Source organism: Toxorhynchites rutilus, chromosome 2, assembly GCF_029784135.1.
Source record: "Toxorhynchites rutilus septentrionalis strain SRP chromosome 2, ASM2978413v1, whole genome shotgun sequence".
In the NCBI taxonomy this organism is placed as follows: Eukaryota; Metazoa; Arthropoda; class Insecta; order Diptera; family Culicidae; genus Toxorhynchites; species Toxorhynchites rutilus.
Window position 1 is genome coordinate 299447777 of NC_073745.1, and position 18457 is coordinate 299466233.

An 18457-nucleotide genomic window follows, 5' to 3' on the forward strand; every position below is an offset into this window, starting at 1 on the left:
GCTTCTGACCGACGCTACTGACCAGTTTCCGTTTAAATAATTATATCAAACCTCATGTCCCGTATATCAAATTACACGAGAATGGGAAGGATAAGAGGATTAAACTTAAGAATCCCATATGGGAGTAGCTCAGATTATACTGATCATGAGATGGATAAATTTGGGTTTATTCTGAGATATAGAAGATATTATTATTCATCAAAATTGTAGAAAGGGTTCTACATTCTACATTTAACTTCAGTATTGATTTGTTATTTTTTTTTTAAATGTATTCTAAGACTCGTGTCAGTGAAGCGTCACACAGTCTGATAAGTGAATTGATCTATTTACGTACAAAGATCAAAACAAACGAAATAAATTGCTCTTCTCTCACAAACACTATTACCCCATTTTTACACGTGGTTTTACCAATACGACTACAAAGGCTTGCTTCCACCTTCACATTAACATGAGAACATTGCGGAGAGAGGCGTCATCAAACTGCCGGCTGACACGTTCGGTAAATACTTCCAGTATGAAGAAATTCTGTTCACGTTGAATTCTCTCAGTCAGAGGAGTTCTCCTGAAATAGTGAAACCCTTAGGATTAGCTTCCACATTAGTTTTAGATTCCGCAACTTTTGAGATGGAATTTTTATAGTATGGGGAGGATTTTCTCAAAAAGGCCTGGTTTAGATAGCTTACCACCAACACGAATGAACAGTCAGGTAAGGTAAGGTATTGTATTATAGAGACTTTAAACTTTTGCAGTTCATTCGTCTCTAGCCTTGAGAAAGGCCCTTTGAAAACTCTACTCTACTCCAGCGCTACCACCTCCACCCTCTTGCCTTGAGAAAGGCACTCGATCCCTCGCCGTCCAGCTCGTCCAGCAACGATGTTGTCCAGTCGGTGTCCACACAAAGAATGATGAACAGTCAGAAGTGCAACGAAGTACTTTATAGCGAATTCGTTTTTGTTCAGTTTCAACCCCAGTGTCCCCCTCCTTTTCCTGAAGAAAATATGTCACCCTTCTAAACTCGAGTTGACCGCGAGTAATCGGTTTCCTATATTATTAACATTAGAATTAAGGAAAAATGTATATATACTAGTAACAATACAGTAAGGAGTTCGGCTCCTTTAAACCTATGTAACTGAGCCTGTAAAAATAAACGATTTAAATAAAAAAAAAACCCAGTGTCGCACTAACTGCTGTCAAAACGTTTTTTTATTCACTCAGTTTCCACCTAGTGTCGCACTGGGTTCGTCTCGAAAGCTGTTAGTTTCGCACTGAGGTGTTTCACGGGTTGACACTCGGGTTCACCAATACAACTATACTGAACTGTCAAGTTCCGAGTATTGTTTTGGAAAATCTAAAAATAAAGACTATGAAAATTGAAAACCTGTCGCTTTTGCTTTTGTATTACAGTCGAATTTCACTCGTTGCACTAAGCTCTTAGCCCAATTTGTGAAAGACTTTCACTCGTTGGGCTGAACTGTCAAAGTCGAAAATCGATCGAGGGTCACACCGATTGTTTGTTGTTATGGGAAACGCAGAAAAGTTTTCACACCACTGACGTTTATTTCATTCGTGGTTGAGTTTCGTTCTAGGTTGGTTTAATTGGTAAGTTCTTAATGAAGTTTGATATTAAAATTAGCGTAGATTTAATATACGTTCATTTCGATCGCCAGGCTCAAAATGGATGGTTTGCAAGGATCCAGTACGAACGTTAACCGGAAACGGAGGAGCAATTTCCTGACGCTGGTGGAGAAGGTTCGCATAATTGAAGATTTTGAAGCAGGATGTGGTACGCATGACTTTCTTGGGAAGAAGTACGGCGTAGGATCTTCTACGGTCACGAGAATAATCCAAAAGAAAGAAGCAATTCGTGAGGCGGTGGACAAGTTCAAGGAATATGGTGTAAATAATCGAAAAACATTGAAAGAGCAGACTTCCCTTTGCTGGAAGAAGCTCTTCTGGATTTTACAGCAGCGGCAGTCCAACATTTTGTTGACAGTGGATATTCTTAAAGCAAAGGCGGAGCTGCTGTTTAAGATGTTCCAGGACCGGGGGCTCTATGCGGTGCACGGTTTTTCTGCTTCGGATGGCTGGATGCATCGTTTTAAGCAGCGGTTTGGATTGCGCGTGAAAGCCGTAACAGGAGAAAAGGCATCGGTGAACGTTGAAGCGTACCTAAATTTCAAGAAGGTTCTACAGAAGAAGATTCAGGAAATGCAGCTATCACTATCCCAAGTCTTTAATGCAGATGAATCTGCCTTGTTCATCAAGCTCCTAGCCACACGCTCTGTCGTTACCTGTGATGAGACCGTGGCAAGCGGACGGAAGCAAAACAAGACAAGGTATACGTTTATGCCTTGCTCCAACATAGATGGTTCCCTAAAGCTTCCGTTGTATTTCATTTGCACTGCTGCAAAACCACGAGGAATCAACATCGAAGAACTTCCCGTTTCATATAATCATTCCAAAAAGGCTTGGATGACCAGACTGTTGTTCCGTCAATGGTTCCACGAAGAGTTTGTCCCCGCTGTTCGAAAATTTTCGGCCGAGAGAGGATTGGAGCCAAAGGCATTGCTGGTTCTTGATAATTGCACCAGTCATTATGACGTTGACGAATCTCTACAGAGTGACGATGGACTGATTCAAGTGATCTACCTCCCACCAAATGTAACTGCTGAATGCCAGCCGATGGACCAATCGGTCATCAATGCAATCAAGCGAAAGTATAAAAGAAAACTGATGCTCGCATTAATTCTGGAAAACGAACACTTAAGGTAAATTTCCAAATATTAAACATTAAATTTTTGTAATTAATTCCAAATATGAACACAAAACTATGCGCACGATAGTTTTTCGTCTGTGCTTTTTCAAAATTTAAATTTAAATTCTAATTGAGGTTTTATTTATGTACTTTCCTCTTTAGTTTCGAAGAACGATTGAAGAAGATTAATCTTCAACAGTGTATATCGTGGTTGGCAACCTCTTGGGAGGAGATATCTGACAAAACTATACGTTATTCGTGGAAGAAATTGATCGATGGTTTGCCGGAGGATGCTGTTAATGTAGACTCGAAAGCGGCCGATGATGACTTCAAAGCGCTTGTGTCCAGGATTGACAGTTTGGCAGGAACAAAAACATCTGAGCAAGATATTGATCTGTGGATCAAAGATCAGGTGTATGATGGTGATCATAATCCAGATTGGGTAACCAGTGAAGTGTTCTCTGATGACGAGATTTTGTCATCAGTTCTCAAGAAAGATCAACCTGAAATGCAAGAAGAATGGTTGGTAGACACAGAAGATGGAAGTAATTCGTTTGATACTTCCATTACTAGTACCGGAGATCCTGATTTTGGCGATGCAATCAAGTCAATTGATTGCCTAGTTCGCTATATGAAGCATGATGTTGCAGAAGTATGCCGTTTGAACGCGCTACGTTCGAAAATCACTGAAGTTGAATGGCTAAAACGAGCATGTTGAAGAACTCTACCATTTTGTTGAAAATGAATTTACGTGGTTTGTTTAATTTTGTTTGAAACGTTTAAAATAAATATTGTTTTTGTTGAATAATATTCGATTTTATTTATTTCAATGATTCATTTAAAATTTATTTTAAACCTAAAAACACCATCCACGAGCCCCTCGAAAAAAATTTTACGTTGTCAGAATTGACGTTTGTCTTCGATTTAGTTGGGCTATAGCCCAACGAACGGGAGCCCAACTAAATCGAAGCCCAACTAAAGATAGCCCAACGAGTGAAATTCAACTGTATTGGAATCGTAATGCAATTCGGATTCTGATTTTGAAGAGTATATTCGAGTGGACGGCATTAAGCTACGTGTGCTTTCATTGGGAGGCGAAAATAATGATGGATATTCAGGTGGAATAAACCTCCTTTCAAAATCAAAATTATGAATGGAAATTTATTTTAACGTATCGAATATTTAATTTATGTGATGAAATAAGAGGTTTTTTTCCGATATCGCAGAAACATATTGAACGAAACTGTGTCTAATGATGATTTTATATTATAATAGCAATTATTTGTGGAACAAACAGGAAATGCTTCGACAAATGGTTAAGTGAGTGTCAGAACCGTGCTCCCTTGGCCGAGTGGTTAGCGTCATAACTAACATACCGGGTGTTCGGGTTCGATTCCCGTTTGGTCGGGGGAATTTTTCGTCAAAGAAATTTCCTCCGACTTGCACTGTGATCACGCGTATTCTAGAGCTTGCCACTCAGAATGCATTCAAGGCGTGTTATTTGGCATAGAAATCTCAACTAAGTACTAATAAAAATGACGTAAGTAATACTACGTTGAGACGGCGAAGTTCCTCTGGGAACGTTAGTGCCGTTGAAGAAGAAGAAGAGTGTCAGAACCAAGGATGCAAAATTTCGAAAGAACATGTTGAAATCCAAAAGCAATTTTTATCAGTGCAAAATATCTCCACCGACACTCGTCACATCTTTCTATCGCGGTGCCGCTGTGCCTATGACCGCTGGCTCACCATCTCGTTTGTTTTGATATAGTTTTCGTTCCATCAACAGAAATATCAGTTCATTCTCGATGTCAGTGAATCAAGCCGAAAATATCACCTTTCATTGCGTCCAGGTGAAATTTTCGTTGGTCATACACCCATAAACTCAGCACTCAAATGTGCTGTTGCCCATCGATGTGTGTGCAATAAGCGGCACAAAAAATGGGACCGGGGCTAGAAACATACCAGGAAAACATACACACGAACACGCGTTTAAACGTCTGACGCGGTGTCAGTGAGATGTTATTTCCTTGTATGGAATTTTGTTCCCTTCCACTGTCAGCTGATCGAAGATGCGTATGAAAATTTCGGGCGTAAATTCTCAGTGAGACAGTGGAACGAATGAGTGTGGGGAATAATGCAAAAACCAAATGTTCCACGTGACTGAGTGTCGGTTGCATGGAATTAAGTTTGGTTCATTTGTCATGAACTGCAGGGGAATTGGTGGTTGATTTTGATGTTGTCTCAATATCTTGCGCTGTCAGTAAAGTGAATGTGAAATTTTGCAACTCTGGTCAGAACTACATGTAATCAAACAATATGAAGTAAAAATTTTCATTCAAACTTTTATATTTTTACACCGCACTTGGCTCTTCTGATCTGAAAGAGAATAATTTACCTCCGTTTTTTTATTACAGAGTCAGTTTGGCACTGACTCAGTTTTAAAAACGAATTCGCTATTAGAATCATTTACGGCTGTTGACGTAGGATTACGTCTTTCGGGAACATATTGGGGTACAAATTGAAAATCGAAAATCGAGCACACCGTGAATATTGTTCAATTTCAAACGCGCATTGCTCAGTCATTTCATGGTGGATTGATGAAATTTTTGCGTCAATCGATTTCGGCACTCTATAACAATTTTTATATTGAATAAAATAATATATGTCATGAAACTAACTATCGAACAATTGAAAAATCTCAACCCCTATCCTAACGGAAATATACACTTCTAATTGGTCGAAATTGACGACACATGCAGCGGTTCCCTATCAGAGACATCAAAACCAAGCTGCCTGGGGGAAATCGACATTGCAAATACATGAAAGTAGGGGGAGCCACCGAAATATGTTCCCTAACAGAGACAACAAAACCAAGGTGCCCGAGGGAAATCAGCATTGCAATATATGCAAGTTGGGGGCATTTTAGATTGCACCTTACTTGCTATATAAAAATTCCCCCGAGTAATACGATTAATTCTAGCAAATAAAATTTGAATTTGGAACTTTAATGTTCGTGAAATTTCAAACTTTAATGCTTCGTGAAATTTCATATCAATGACCGATCGTGTATTGTCATATCTCATTCCACTTCGGCTTCTTCTATCTGATACGCACCACTCAACGACCGTTTATCATACTTCTGTCATCACCATTCCGTAATCACTGGTGGAGTGAACAAACAATACCCAACAACCAAACAAAATTGCCCTTTACAGGGCCACAAAATCATTATCAATGATTTTAACGAAATAATTCATCAAACATATCCAAAATCAACAGATAGCCTAACGGAATCCTACGTCAACTATGCGGTCGTGTCTCGGACACAACCTTCCTGTGCGTTTTTTTGCATTAAAAACAATGTGATAATTGGGTAATTTGGCATCAATTCATAAAATCTTGAAGGTAATGGCATGGTTTAATGAATAGGCGCTACAGATTCTGAATTGGTCAGCTTGTTTAACAAATCAAAATCCTGTCAGGAACTTATGAGGAGTGATCGGACGAATAGTAGATGCAGCTTACCAGTAGTATGAGTGATTTGAGGAGCCTAAACGAGCAGTATCTTCTGCGTAGAACGAGATATCCATTACAACATGGCGCAGCTTGGTCGTAACCACCCCGAATGGGTTATTTGAACTGATTGAGAACTAAAGATGACCTACGCATGAGAAACTTATCGTAATTCGTATTAAAATGGCGTTAATTTTGTAAAGGAGTGAGAGTTTTTCCATCTGGTTCTATAGTTATGAAACATTGGAATTTCAGTTTTTTTTAGTGTTTCGCGCTTGAATACAACAATAAAGTTGAAATGGCCAGTCTTATAAATGAAGATAGTTGTACGAAAAATAACTATTCAGCACGGTTTAACGTATAAGAAAAAAATATAGGAGGTTGTGGTCAAGACACAACCGCATTGTTGACGTAGAACTACGATGTAGATTAATTTAAGTCGCTTGTTTATAACTGCGGTTATTATTTTATAATGCTACGAAAGTTTATGGAGTTTCGTGCTCCCAAAAACCTCCACATACCAAAGTTGGTTCGATTTTCTTGATTAGATCTCGAGTTATGCAGAAATGTGTGTTTCATTTGTATGGCAACCGCCCCTTAGACAGGGGGTGGAGTGTCTAACCACCATAGAAACATTTATTGCACCTTTAAATTACCATATGCCTAATTTGGTTTCAATTGCTTGATTAATTCTCGAGTAATGCAGAAATTTGTGTTTCATTTGTTTAGCTTGGTCCCGGGACTATGAAAACAGTAAAAAACGAATACAATCAATAATAACGAGAGCAGAATTCAAATTTTCTGCAGGTATAGCATTTTTTCAAAAAAGACCAGATGATTGGCTTTAATTTGATATGTCGATCATCTGAATTGGTTTAGTAGTTCAAAAGTGTTGAATTTTTGGAAAAGTCATTTTTGGCAAAAATGCGAGCAAGCAGAAACTATCTAAGTTTGCCAAAAAGTACATGGTGTGGCAAGCGATCTGCTCTTGCGGAAAGCGGAGCGCCCCCTTCGTGATGACCGGCACGGTAAACGGGCAGGTTTACCTTAAGGAGTGCCTACAGATGCGCTTACTATCACTATTGCAGCAGCACGAGGACCCGATCATCTTCTGGCCGGATCTCGCTTCGTGCCACTATTCAAAGGACGTGTTGGAGTGGTACGAAGCCAACAGGGTCACCTTCGTGCCAAAGGAAATGAACCCGCCCAACGCGCCGGAGCTTCGTCCAATAGAGAAATATTGGGCGATTATGAAGCAGGCCCTCCGGAAGAACCCAAAAGTTGTCAAATCGGAGGCGGACTTCAAGAGAAAATGGATTTCTGTTCAAAAAAACTACAACCTGACGTTGTACAGAACCTTATGGACGGGGTAAAGAGGAAGGTGCGAGCATACGGGCTTGGGCTCGAAGTATGAATAAAAAGAAAATGCCAAAAGTTGTTTAATAGTTTTTATTTTACTGTCTAAAATTTTCAAAAGGATCGGTCTACTGGGCGAATTTCTACAGCGTTTTTTCCGTGATGCAATTTGATGTGACACACCCTTTAGATTTTTATATTGGTTATTTTCCTGAATGCTTCTCACTTTTCTCTGAAATCTCCTTTCCCCTTCTGAGGGTCCAACCAATAATTATTCGTACTCTAAAATTTGGGTTATTGATGTATAACCTAATAGAATGAGCTAGTAGTAGTATGCCAGGTAGTAGAAACTCCTCATAATTAAATACAGTTTGCGTCTCGGAACTTAAATCACATACCAGGTATTCTGATAACATTTCGGATAGCTAGAAAACGAGAAAAAAAATACCGCCACGTGTCACGTTTCTATACTTGTTCATTTTTATTGATTTTTCCTATGATCTTCATAATGATGCTGCGTGTGTATGCTACGGTTTGTATGCGATTCCAAACAGATCTGCCACGTTGTAGTTTTTGATTAAATTATTCCACATTGTATTCACCTTTTGCTTTGTTTTGTTTGCATTACTTTGTTTTATTTCTCTTCGGCGCAACCGCTACAAAGGGGGAAAGTTTTGTTTTACTTGTTATTATTGCTATTGCATTTGGTAATATTTTGCTTAGTTTTGATCGTAGTTTTTGATTTATTTTCGTTTTTCTTCTGCTGTTAATTCTTTGATTATTATTTGTGTATGTGTGGGTGTATTTTAAAGTTGTTCTACAGTACGCGTGTTGCAGCTAGATTTAAATTGGTTTCATCTGATTCTACGTTGCATAGCACTTTCTATTTTATTTCCTAGCATTCTGCTTGAGTTGATCGGTTGGGTACTGACGATAGATTGCTGGTCTACTAGGGGCTAGAGGGGCTAGGTTTGCGAATCGTAGCTATGTGGTATTCTGTTGTTTATTGAGACGGGTAAGCGTTAGCTGGGCGTATGTATGTTTTCAGCAACTTAACGAATGAAAGGAAAAGTTAGAATTTGTCGCTTGTGTTTCATTGTATCATTGTATCTACGCTTATTCGTTATATATTTTTTGTTTGTTTCCGTCTTTATCGTTAAATGTGAAGATTATTTCCGGAGTATTAACGAACATTTGTTTTCTTTTGTTTAATTTGAACAGCGTTGTTTTGGGTTTGTTATCTTTTTCCTCTACCAACTAATTAGTAAGTAGATTAATTCGATTTATTATTATGTGATAGTAATATGCTTGTATCAATTAGGTATTTGATTCTGTTTTTTTTTTCCATAATATATTAGACTAGAAAATAGTACTTTAAATTATGTTTATATAGGTACTCTACTTCGTGTTACACCTTTATTTGTTTCATGTTTCCTAATAAATCTAAACACTCAAGTCAAAAGTAAATGATTCCTAAACAATTTAATTTTTTTCGCTTCATAAGATGTCGAATCGCATGAGATTCGGACGAAAAGTCAATTTCGTTCAAACAGAGTTTTCTTTCCGGGGTTTGAATACTCACGGCCAGTCAGTTGTCGTTGCGTCGAAGAGTAGTTTCATTGAGAGGAAATGGGATCTTTGCGACGCAACGAACTGCTCCGTGTCTTACGTGATGGTAAGGTGGGGTTGTAAGAGAATGAGTTTGAGTTTGGAACGAAACTCAGCTTAAAAAGTTGAAGGTTTCTCGTCTTCAGTTGCAGTTATAATCTCCGGTGAAATTCTACGGATAACACGCAAGCGGTTACAACATATTCATTCGTAACATAATTTCAAACCGAAAACATAAAATGCCACAGATATCTTGAATGTGTTTACGATCGAAATAATGCAAATATATTTGATTATATGTCAAAACAGAGTGATTAAAATTCAACCCACAGGTTTCAGTTCAGTGTCAGTTCCGTGACATTTCGTTTCGTAGCGTTCCTTTTCCGATGCATCTCTCGGATTCTTGTACTTATTGTGAATTTAATTTTTTTCTTATGCGCTCACACCAAATGTATTCTGGAGCTCGCAATTCCAAACAGCATTCAAATTAAAGACGATCCATCAAATGACTTTCAATTTTGATGAGATCAATAACTAGTTTCGATGTTTTTAAATGTACGAGTACACATAATCTGGAAAAATTAATAAATCAGAACCAGTTATGACATTTTCCAGTATACGCAGTTTGGTATAACGCCGCAATGAGCAAGTGCGGTTTTTTGGAATCTCACAATGTTTGAAAATATCCGCTTGATGAGCTTTTTTCGACCGAAATAAAAGGGAACACAGCACTGATGTGAATCAATTTGTGGAGACTTTCGGCATAATTCAGAATCCTGTTTAAGAGGTACATCTTTCCGAGCTCGAAGCTCACTCGAATTGTTGTATTAGGCCATCTACACACTAGGCAACCTAAGTTGGAAAGCAACTTAACGAATATGTCAAATAAGATGAGAGCATGTGTAATCAAATGAGAGCATACACACTAGGCAACTGGCAACTTAGGTCGGACCAACTTTTTCGATTCAACCTAGCATGTCGAGTCGCACGCGATTTGTGTCGACAACTTTTTCGTTCAATTGCTGTTGTTGACGTTTTGATTTCTGCGTTCATTGAATTTCAATATCTGTCAGTGGTGATGCAAAACAGTGTTTACAATATTGGCGCATCTGTTTCTATGAACGAACGAGATGTAAGTATTTTGCTACTTTGGTTTAGTTTATATATAATATATATTCGTTTGACGTTAGGAAATGCCATCAATATGCAAGTTCTCTTGATATACCGTCCGGGAAGAGTGCTGAATTGGTCAAGGATGCGTATAATATTGGAGATCGAGCAAGAAGCACAGAATCCGCTGGATGTGTTTTTTCCAAGTTAACAGCAATTGTTGCTGTCTGTTGTTATCAGCGAGCCGAAATAAGTATGTTAGGTAAATATGTCACCTTTAGCTTGATGCCGTCGGTTATAATAATGATTCAACAAATACCAACAGATAGCCTAAGATTGGATAATTCTGGTCAGATTTCCCGGGAAACCGTTATCATCCCTGATTCTCGATTGTACCATGTGCGAAGGTGCGGTCTGCGAATATGTGACCCCTAGGAGAATTTTTCATATTTAGCGTTAGTGTATACATAAATCATTCTTTAGATGAATTGTTGAAAATTTTTCTGTTTTCTTTATATAATTCTTTTCGGCTGTATTCTTATTTCAATGATTTCTTTATGTTTGTAAATATTGTTTGCTGGTTTGTGGTATTACTCCAACGAAAAATAAATATATACATCCATTTTTTAGAAATATTTAGAATTTAGAAAAAAAGCAGAACCCAAAAGAAATTCTGAAATCTATTGTACACACGAAGGAATATTAAATAAAAATGGTATTATTGTTTGATTTATGAGATGAAACACCTTCGAAAAAAGTACATCCAGGAATGCCAGATAAGCAGATTTTTTTTCTACTATAGTGTAAATTGTATTTCAAATGTGCCCTTTTGATTCTATTGTAGTTTTAAGAAGCCGCGTATGCATTCAATTTGATTCGATGATTTGTGAAATTAAGTTTTTATTTATTTTTTCTTTGCCTGGTGTCAAGAAAAATCCCAAGTAAAGTAGTTTTTTTCAAACCAATTTTTCATAATTTGCTCTCCGTATGATTTTTTCGGCAGTTAAATAAATGGCATCTCTGCCAGCGATTAGGCAGTTTATGATGACGGATAAAAACTTAACGAATTCATCGCGTTCGAGTTGTCTCAATGTGCAGAGCTGAGTTGGCGATGCGATTGACATCGCCAACATAGATCGGGTTGCTGTTGCCTAATGTGTAGACGGCCTTAGGTGTGCAACTGAGTTCCCACTGTTTGTCGATAGATGGCTCTAGCAGTAAGTATTGGTTCTGAAATTCGACACACTCAAAACAGTGAGCATCAACACGATTTTCTCGAAGACTATTCAACATCCTGGTACCTGGTACATACTGGTACCGATTCCAGTGAATGGGAATTTCCCGATCGAACAAGATGTCCCGTCCAGCGGTATAAGCCGGTCAGGGATAGCTAGAGAGAGCTAAAACAGCTACGCGAGTAGACGTTGACGATGCCATGTTTTACACTGTGGAGTGTATCGAAAAGTAATCTTAAACATTCAACACGTTATTACACACAAACGGGTGAACTTTCATTGTCGTGTAATCAGAGCATGCTTTGTTTACATGTCAAAAATCGAAATACAAGTCAGTTAGTCGCGGATTGATTTGGAAACAAAAAAAGAAAATTCTGCACAATTGGTGCACCGAAAAGAGTGTTACATACCACAAAATAACAAAAAAAAATCAAAGTTAGTCGCAAAGTTTGGTAATGAGTGTGTCCTGTATTGGACCGAAAAGTTGTAAATTATATTCAGAAGAACAGGTGCATCTATTAATGATTTGGCCAAGAAGTTCAAAATCGGTGTTGGAATGATACAGCGGACCAAACAGATACATGGTCTAAAGACCTATAAAAAGCAAAAGGTGGCCAAACAAATGCCAGAGCAGCAAGATCGCGCTAAAACACGAGCTGGAAAACTATATGCGCGTATTTTGAACAATCCTAACCAGTGCATTCTCATGGATGACGAAACAAACCAACAATGGGCTAGATTTTGGCGTAGGATTACGTCTTTCGGGAACATATTGGGGTACAAATTGAAAATCAAAAATCGAGCACATCTTGAAAATTGTCCAATTTCAAATGCGTATCGCTCAGTCATTTTATGATGAATTGATGAAATTTTTGCGTCCATCGATTTCGACACTCCATAACAATTTTTTATATTGAATAAAATAATATATGTCATGAAACTAATTATCGAAGAATTGAAAAATCTCAACCCCTACCCTAACGAAAGTACCCACATCTGATTAGTCGAAATTGACGATACATGCGGTGGTTCCCTAACAGAGGCATCAAAACAAGCTGCCTGGGGGAAATCGGCATTGCAAATACATAAAAGTAGGGGGAGCTTTTGTTCCCACCGAAATGTGTTCCCTAACAGAGACATCTAAACCAAGCTGCCCGGGGGAAATCGGCATTGCAAATATATGCAAGGGGGGAGGGGATTGTTTATATTGCAAGTAGGTGAGTGATACGATTAATTCTAGCAAATGAAATTTAAATTTTAAACTTTAATGTTGGTTACTTCGTGAAATTTCATATCAATAACCGATCGTATATTGTGAAAAATTTAGCACATGTGTAAGTGTAAAATTGTATATGGTAGCATGTGTGTTAAAAATGACTTGATATATGAAACGATTTACTTCAATTTTCATAAATAGAAACCAAGATGTGTTCCTGTTGTGTTCATTTTCACCCAATGAAAGTTCATATGGCGATAAAAGTTGGAAATGTGAAGAAATATTCGAAAAAGTGATTTCCCATATGCTTTACATATAGTATTAGGTGTTGTTAGTTCAATTAAAATTCGCATTGGTTTGAATAAACACTCAGATAGAAAAAAATATAAAAGGAAATTAACTTTCCCATTTCAGATATGTTTTCTCTATATTAATGTACATGTTTTTACTGATGAGAAAAATTGTTAATTGTGTTCGGTATTGATAATTATTTTATATTACATTGATGAGTTTTTTTTTCTTTATTCCATCCATACGTAACACAGGAGGCATCTCGTCTACGGTCACAGGGCGGTTTTCATCATATCTCATTCCACTTCGGCATCTTTTATCTGTTACGCACCATCTAACGACTAATTATCATCCTTCTGTCATCATCACTCGGTTGTAAACACTGGTGGAGTGAACAAACAATACCCAACAACCAAACAAAACGGCTCTTTTCAGGGCCTCCAAATCATTATCAACGAGTTTAATTCATCAAACATATCGAAAATGAACAGATAGCCTAACGGAATCCTACGTCAACTATGCGGTCGTGTCTAAGACACAACCCTCCTGTGACTTTTTTTGATTTCATTACTATCTAAACTTAATATTCTTCAATAAAATTCACTTTTGTAAACACTTTCTGAACGTTTTCGATTTTATTTTGATGTTTGAAAGTTTAAGACTACTTTTCGATACACTCTTTATTGCCGAAATATTGAGCGATAGGGTCGAGGAGTCACTAACAATGCTGGTCAAGTTCGGTTGATTGAATCGAGTGTCTATCGAATCCACCAGGTCGTGTGAACAAATATCAACGGGGTACCCCTTCACGTTGAGCGTCATATGATTCCAGTATGTGATGGTCTTACTTGAAGTATATACGTTTTGTGCTTATATCGAAGTGAGTTCAGGAAAATCGTTCGAGTAACTCAGTGGTGTAGTGTACGGGGGGCAAAGTGGGCGGTCTGCCCCAGTTTCATCCACAGAGGGGTGATTGTGACCAAGGCGCCTCTATATATACCAGGTGAAACAATCATATGGAATGCACTTTCAGCCATATTGGAATTGCTGTCGGTATTGTTTACAAACAGCATCAGAACGCTGCTGGCGGCTCTCTACAAACTGCTGCGACGCTTATTCGAACGATGCCTACTTTTCGCGAATTTATGTGAAAAAGACGGGATGATTTTGTAGAATTTCATTCTCATCCAGTTCATCCACTACTCTTGCATGTGAAAATACAAAAATGGCGTATCCTAGCAATAACAAAACAAACAACCCCCGCTCCACAAACCGTAATCCCCTTCTCTATGAAGTGATGATGTTGCTTCACTTGTTATACATTTATACAAGCGCCTTGATTGTGACCAGTTATTGGACATTCACGCTGACAGTGGTACAGTGGCGACTTTCAATCTGGGTCCATAATTTGGGTCCCAAACTCGGTGTTTACAAAAATGTTCAATTATTCGTGTCGCATTACAGGTCTGTCCAATTAGCTAGATGTCAAATTAAAGGTAACTAACTGTAAATTGTTTCTAAAAGTTTAAGAGACGAATGAACTCTCAGAGTTTAAAGTCTCTTTAATTCAATACCTTCCTTCCTTCTAAAAATCTTCAAGATTTTGAATGAACTTCACTCGTCAGCGATTGGCGATTGTTCAGTGACAAACCTCACTATTGAAAAGTTCATGTAAATAAATCTTTCTTTTTTTTATTTTTGAATGGGAAACTCGAATGAGAACTCGAATACTAGATCAAGCTCACGGTCCATTTTACCAGCAGTTTGTGGTTTCAGAGATCTGAATCATCTGTACTCTGAAGTACTAAGTGAAATAAAGCGTAGAAATGTTTGTAAACTAAGGGATTATTTCTGGGTGAGGTTGTGACCAGACTCAGTGCACTGCTATTTTTTCTTGCTATTGAAAAGAACAGTCTAGTCGAAAGCCGAAGAACCGCTATAACGATGTAGGAGAAACATGTTGAAGTGAATCGATGGTTTTCGACGGGAATTAAAAATGCGATCAAAATCGTTTAAGGAAGAAGCCAAAATTTTTTGCACAATTCAAGCTCGACACATGTCAGCATCTGACAGCGAACTGAAAAATCGATTCTCTAGCTTACAAATGTCTACGACGATGTTTTGGAGAGAGAGCTTTCGCTAGACATACCAAGATTCAGTGGACATTATGAAAGCAGCTGAAATTTTAACCTGAACGATACAGTACGACTTTCAAGAAACGCTTCCAAATCATACACTGAGTTTGAAAAATCACCCCAAGTAATACTCACATTGCTAAACAAACTTCAAACTTCAGAAACTTTCTAGTTCGATCGAATATTTTAACGTTCCACTGAATAACTCAATTTCGTTTGTTCAAATATGATCTTGCAGAATTCATTTCCCCCAGTGGCATTCGTTTGTTGATATATGCTACGAATCATGACACAAACGAATACGATAGAACTCTGCTTCGGTTAACGTTTCATGACACACTAGCAGGCGAACTAGAACGTCATGATCGCTTTCGGTGTCGAATCAATTACTTCTCGCTGGCACCGGAAATATGTTTAATCTTCGTGTAATAACTATTCGCAAATGAATATGGATCATGAATTGGTTATGCAATCCATGATACATTTTCTAATCAAGTTCGTTCGAAAAATTCTATCGTGGAACACGCGAGCTTTGAGGAATTTACCGTCGGTGAAACTATTTCACACCACTAGAACGGAAACGGAGGACACTGACACTGAACGGCTATGTGTGTTCTTGTTTCAAACGACGAAAGAGGATTAACTATTCGACACTCGTTGGTTCACTACTGTTGGGGGCGAGATTTGATCGTAAGTTTTCTTAGCGTATATTAGTATTTGATTTTTTTTCTAGATCTCTAGCACTAATGAATGTCAATATTCAATTGGTTTTGATTTACTGTGTACTCGCTGTTCATTTAGTTTGGATCTGTGATTCGCGCCCATCCACAACTATTCCTGTATCCGATTTCGTATCACTGTTCTAAAACCTCTGTTAAAACAACAATAAGACGTAGCTTCTTTCTTTGGTTATTCTGTCCGCTATTGCGTATTCCAATGAATCAGTAGCACTACACCCCCTCCTATTCCGAGTTTCGTTACGCCTAATAACGAACTACATTTGCAATATGTAGAAGTTGCTCAGCTATACTGGTTTACCGGCGGAAGTCTCGGCAAGAGTCGATTACCGGCGACTGGTTTCGCTTCCGATGAAATTCGTTTGAAACAACGGAATCCACACCTCAAAGGTTACCGTCGAAGGTCCTGAAACGAACCAATTTGGAGGAGAAACCAGCACCCTTCATCGATTGCCGCCCGCCGCTTTGTCAGCCTTATGTCAACTGCATTTTCTTGCAGTTGCACAGCCACTTGATGATGCGCGCGTTGCGTTCGATGATCGACGGTGGTTCGCTCGGTCGGTACAAGGCTGGATTGTTCAAACTGTTCAACTGTCCACCGATTTGTCCCGGAAGGGTTTGCTGCTGTTGCTGCTGCTGCTGATGCTGTTGTTGTTGTTGTTGTTGTTGTTGCTGCTGCAGCTGCTCGGCACTCGTTTCGGTACTGTCCGGTAGTCGAGTCGAATCGATGGTGCTAACGTCCGAGAAGAACACAGCGCTCGATTCATCCGAATCGATGGGGTCGTCGGCGGATAGACGGTGCATGTCACTGCCGGAGCTGGCTTTGTAGTTGGGTGCCTTGCGCACCTTGCACGGAGCAATATATCGTTCATACGTTTCGTCGTTTAGTCCCAATCGGTCGAAGAAATGCTCCAGCTGGGTTAGACTGTCCGAGCGGGACCGTTGCTTCTCGAGCAGCTTCTGTTGCTCCCTCTCGCGGTCACGTTCTCGATCCCGCTCGCTGCGTTCCGCTAGACGATTCCAGTAGCGATCGCTAATGTCACTCTTGGACCGGAGAATAGGTCGACGATCTTCGTCCCCACCGGAACTACCACGACCGTCCCCGCAGCGAGAGTTGGGGTTACTGATTGCCGATTGACGGCCGCGATTCTTGAACCGAAGGCATTTCTGACGCTTGAACGTTCCCAGCGGAGGGCTCAGATCTAGTTGTTGATCTTGTGGAGACAGTGGGGATACAGGCGAGAGCGGCGACATTGGTCCTGCAGATTTGTAGTATTTGCGAATTGTGGAACTCCGATCTCGAACGTCGTCGTAGTATTTTTGCTGTTTCTGCTTTTCGCTGTAGTCATCCTGGAAGGCCTCGGGAACCTCCGGTGTTGTGAAGTTCAGCAAACAATCAGCTTCCTCGCGAATTTTCGCACGACATTCGATACAATCGTAGCGCAAGGGTGGAATCCCGTAGGCATAGTACGAGTTTCCACTGTGCTGCGTTGATGAACCACTGTCCCGTCGATAGTCTGCTGTTCCACCAATCATCATTGCGTCCTTCTGTTGCTGTTGATGTTGTTGTTGCTGTTGCTGCTGCTGTTGTTGCTTACAGCACGGTTCGCTGTGATGGGTGTAGTGCCCGGAGGAACCTCCCGAGTCACGATTGAAAGAACTGCCAGAGCGATTGGAACGATTGCCGCGGCTGCAGCAGCTGAGGGCTTCCGAATGGGGCGAGTGACGACTAATTTGGGAGTGTAGATCCGGAAGTGATTTGTGACTGTTGATGTTGTACGACTGAGTGGTCGAGTAGTCCGACTCATCCTGGCGAACTACCGCTTGAGAATGCGAATACGAGCGTTGGTAATTGTAGCGACTGCAATCAAAAGAACAAGCATTAGTTTTTGGATAGTTTGTGGTGTCTCCCGTCCGCTTACCTGTGGCTGTTGCTGTGCTTCTCGGGTGAAGCGCTGTTCTCGGCGTACTCCGCCGGTGGACTGATCGCGTGGTAATCGTCGGTCAGCACCAGGCTGTCGTGAACGCTGTACAAGTAGAGATCATCGTCCCCTACCGGATGCGGTGGCAGTGACTGGGGCGATAGGAACGCACTAGGAAAGAACACCGACACATCGCTTGGTTGCTCCGGGTGCACGGTGAGCTGCTGTTGGTAGTTCTTGGGAGGCTGAACGTAACCAATTTTGTTCATACAGTCGTTGCTGGATAGGCCTGCCCCGCCGAGATATCTGCTCTCCAGCGACTGCGGGCCGTATTTAGAATTGAGGGCTACGTCTGAGGGAATTATTGTCTCTTTGCTGTCGGCGGTGTTCAGCAGCTTCCGCAGCTTCGTTTGCAGCAAATCGGATCCGGATGAAGCGCTGCGTCGGCTTGCTGGCCTCTGCTGTTGCTGCTGCTGCTGCTGAGATTGCGAGTGGTGCGAGGACTGCTGCAGTTGAACAGAGGATTGGGGAAGCGTGCGTGACGGTGAGAGCATATCTGTGGAAGAAAATTATGCATAT

General features: G+C 39.9%; 2 protein-coding genes across 6 annotated transcripts in view; one reads left to right on the top strand and one right to left on the bottom strand.

The window, feature by feature from the left end:
• Nucleotides 1-1674: 1674 nt before the first annotated feature.
• On the top strand, nt 1675-3473 carry LOC129766998 (tigger transposable element-derived protein 2-like). The gene is made up of 2 exons (XM_055767599.1): nt 1675-2768; nt 2918-3473. The coding sequence occupies exons 1-2, from the start codon at nt 1675-1677 to the stop codon at nt 3471-3473; spliced, it is 1650 nt and encodes a 549-aa protein (XP_055623574.1).
• A 4606-nt stretch (nt 3474-8079) lies between these two features.
• Nucleotides 8080-18457, bottom strand: part of LOC129771130 (probable serine/threonine-protein kinase yakA) — a 154099-nt gene continuing 143721 nt past the window's right edge. For all 5 annotated transcript variants that reach the window (XM_055774500.1, XM_055774504.1, XM_055774502.1 and 2 more), the window contains 2 exons: nt 17879-18434; nt 8080-17817 (listed from right to left, as the gene is read on the bottom strand). In XM_055774500.1, the coding sequence (XP_055630475.1) occupies nt 16431-17817; nt 17879-18434 (1943 nt within the window). In that variant the 3' untranslated portion in view covers nt 8080-16430. The remainder of the gene's footprint in view (nt 17818-17878; nt 18435-18457) is intronic.

Excerpts from the sequence above, each read along its gene's own strand:
- LOC129766998 (XM_055767599.1), top strand. The coding sequence starts at position 1,675 with ATGGATGGTTTGCAAGGATCCAGTACGAACGTTAACCGGAAACGGAGG. Across the intron at positions 2,769-2,917 it reads CTGGAAAACGAACACTTAAG|TTTCGAAGAACGATTGAAGA; the intron begins GTAAATTTCCAA and ends TTTCCTCTTTAG.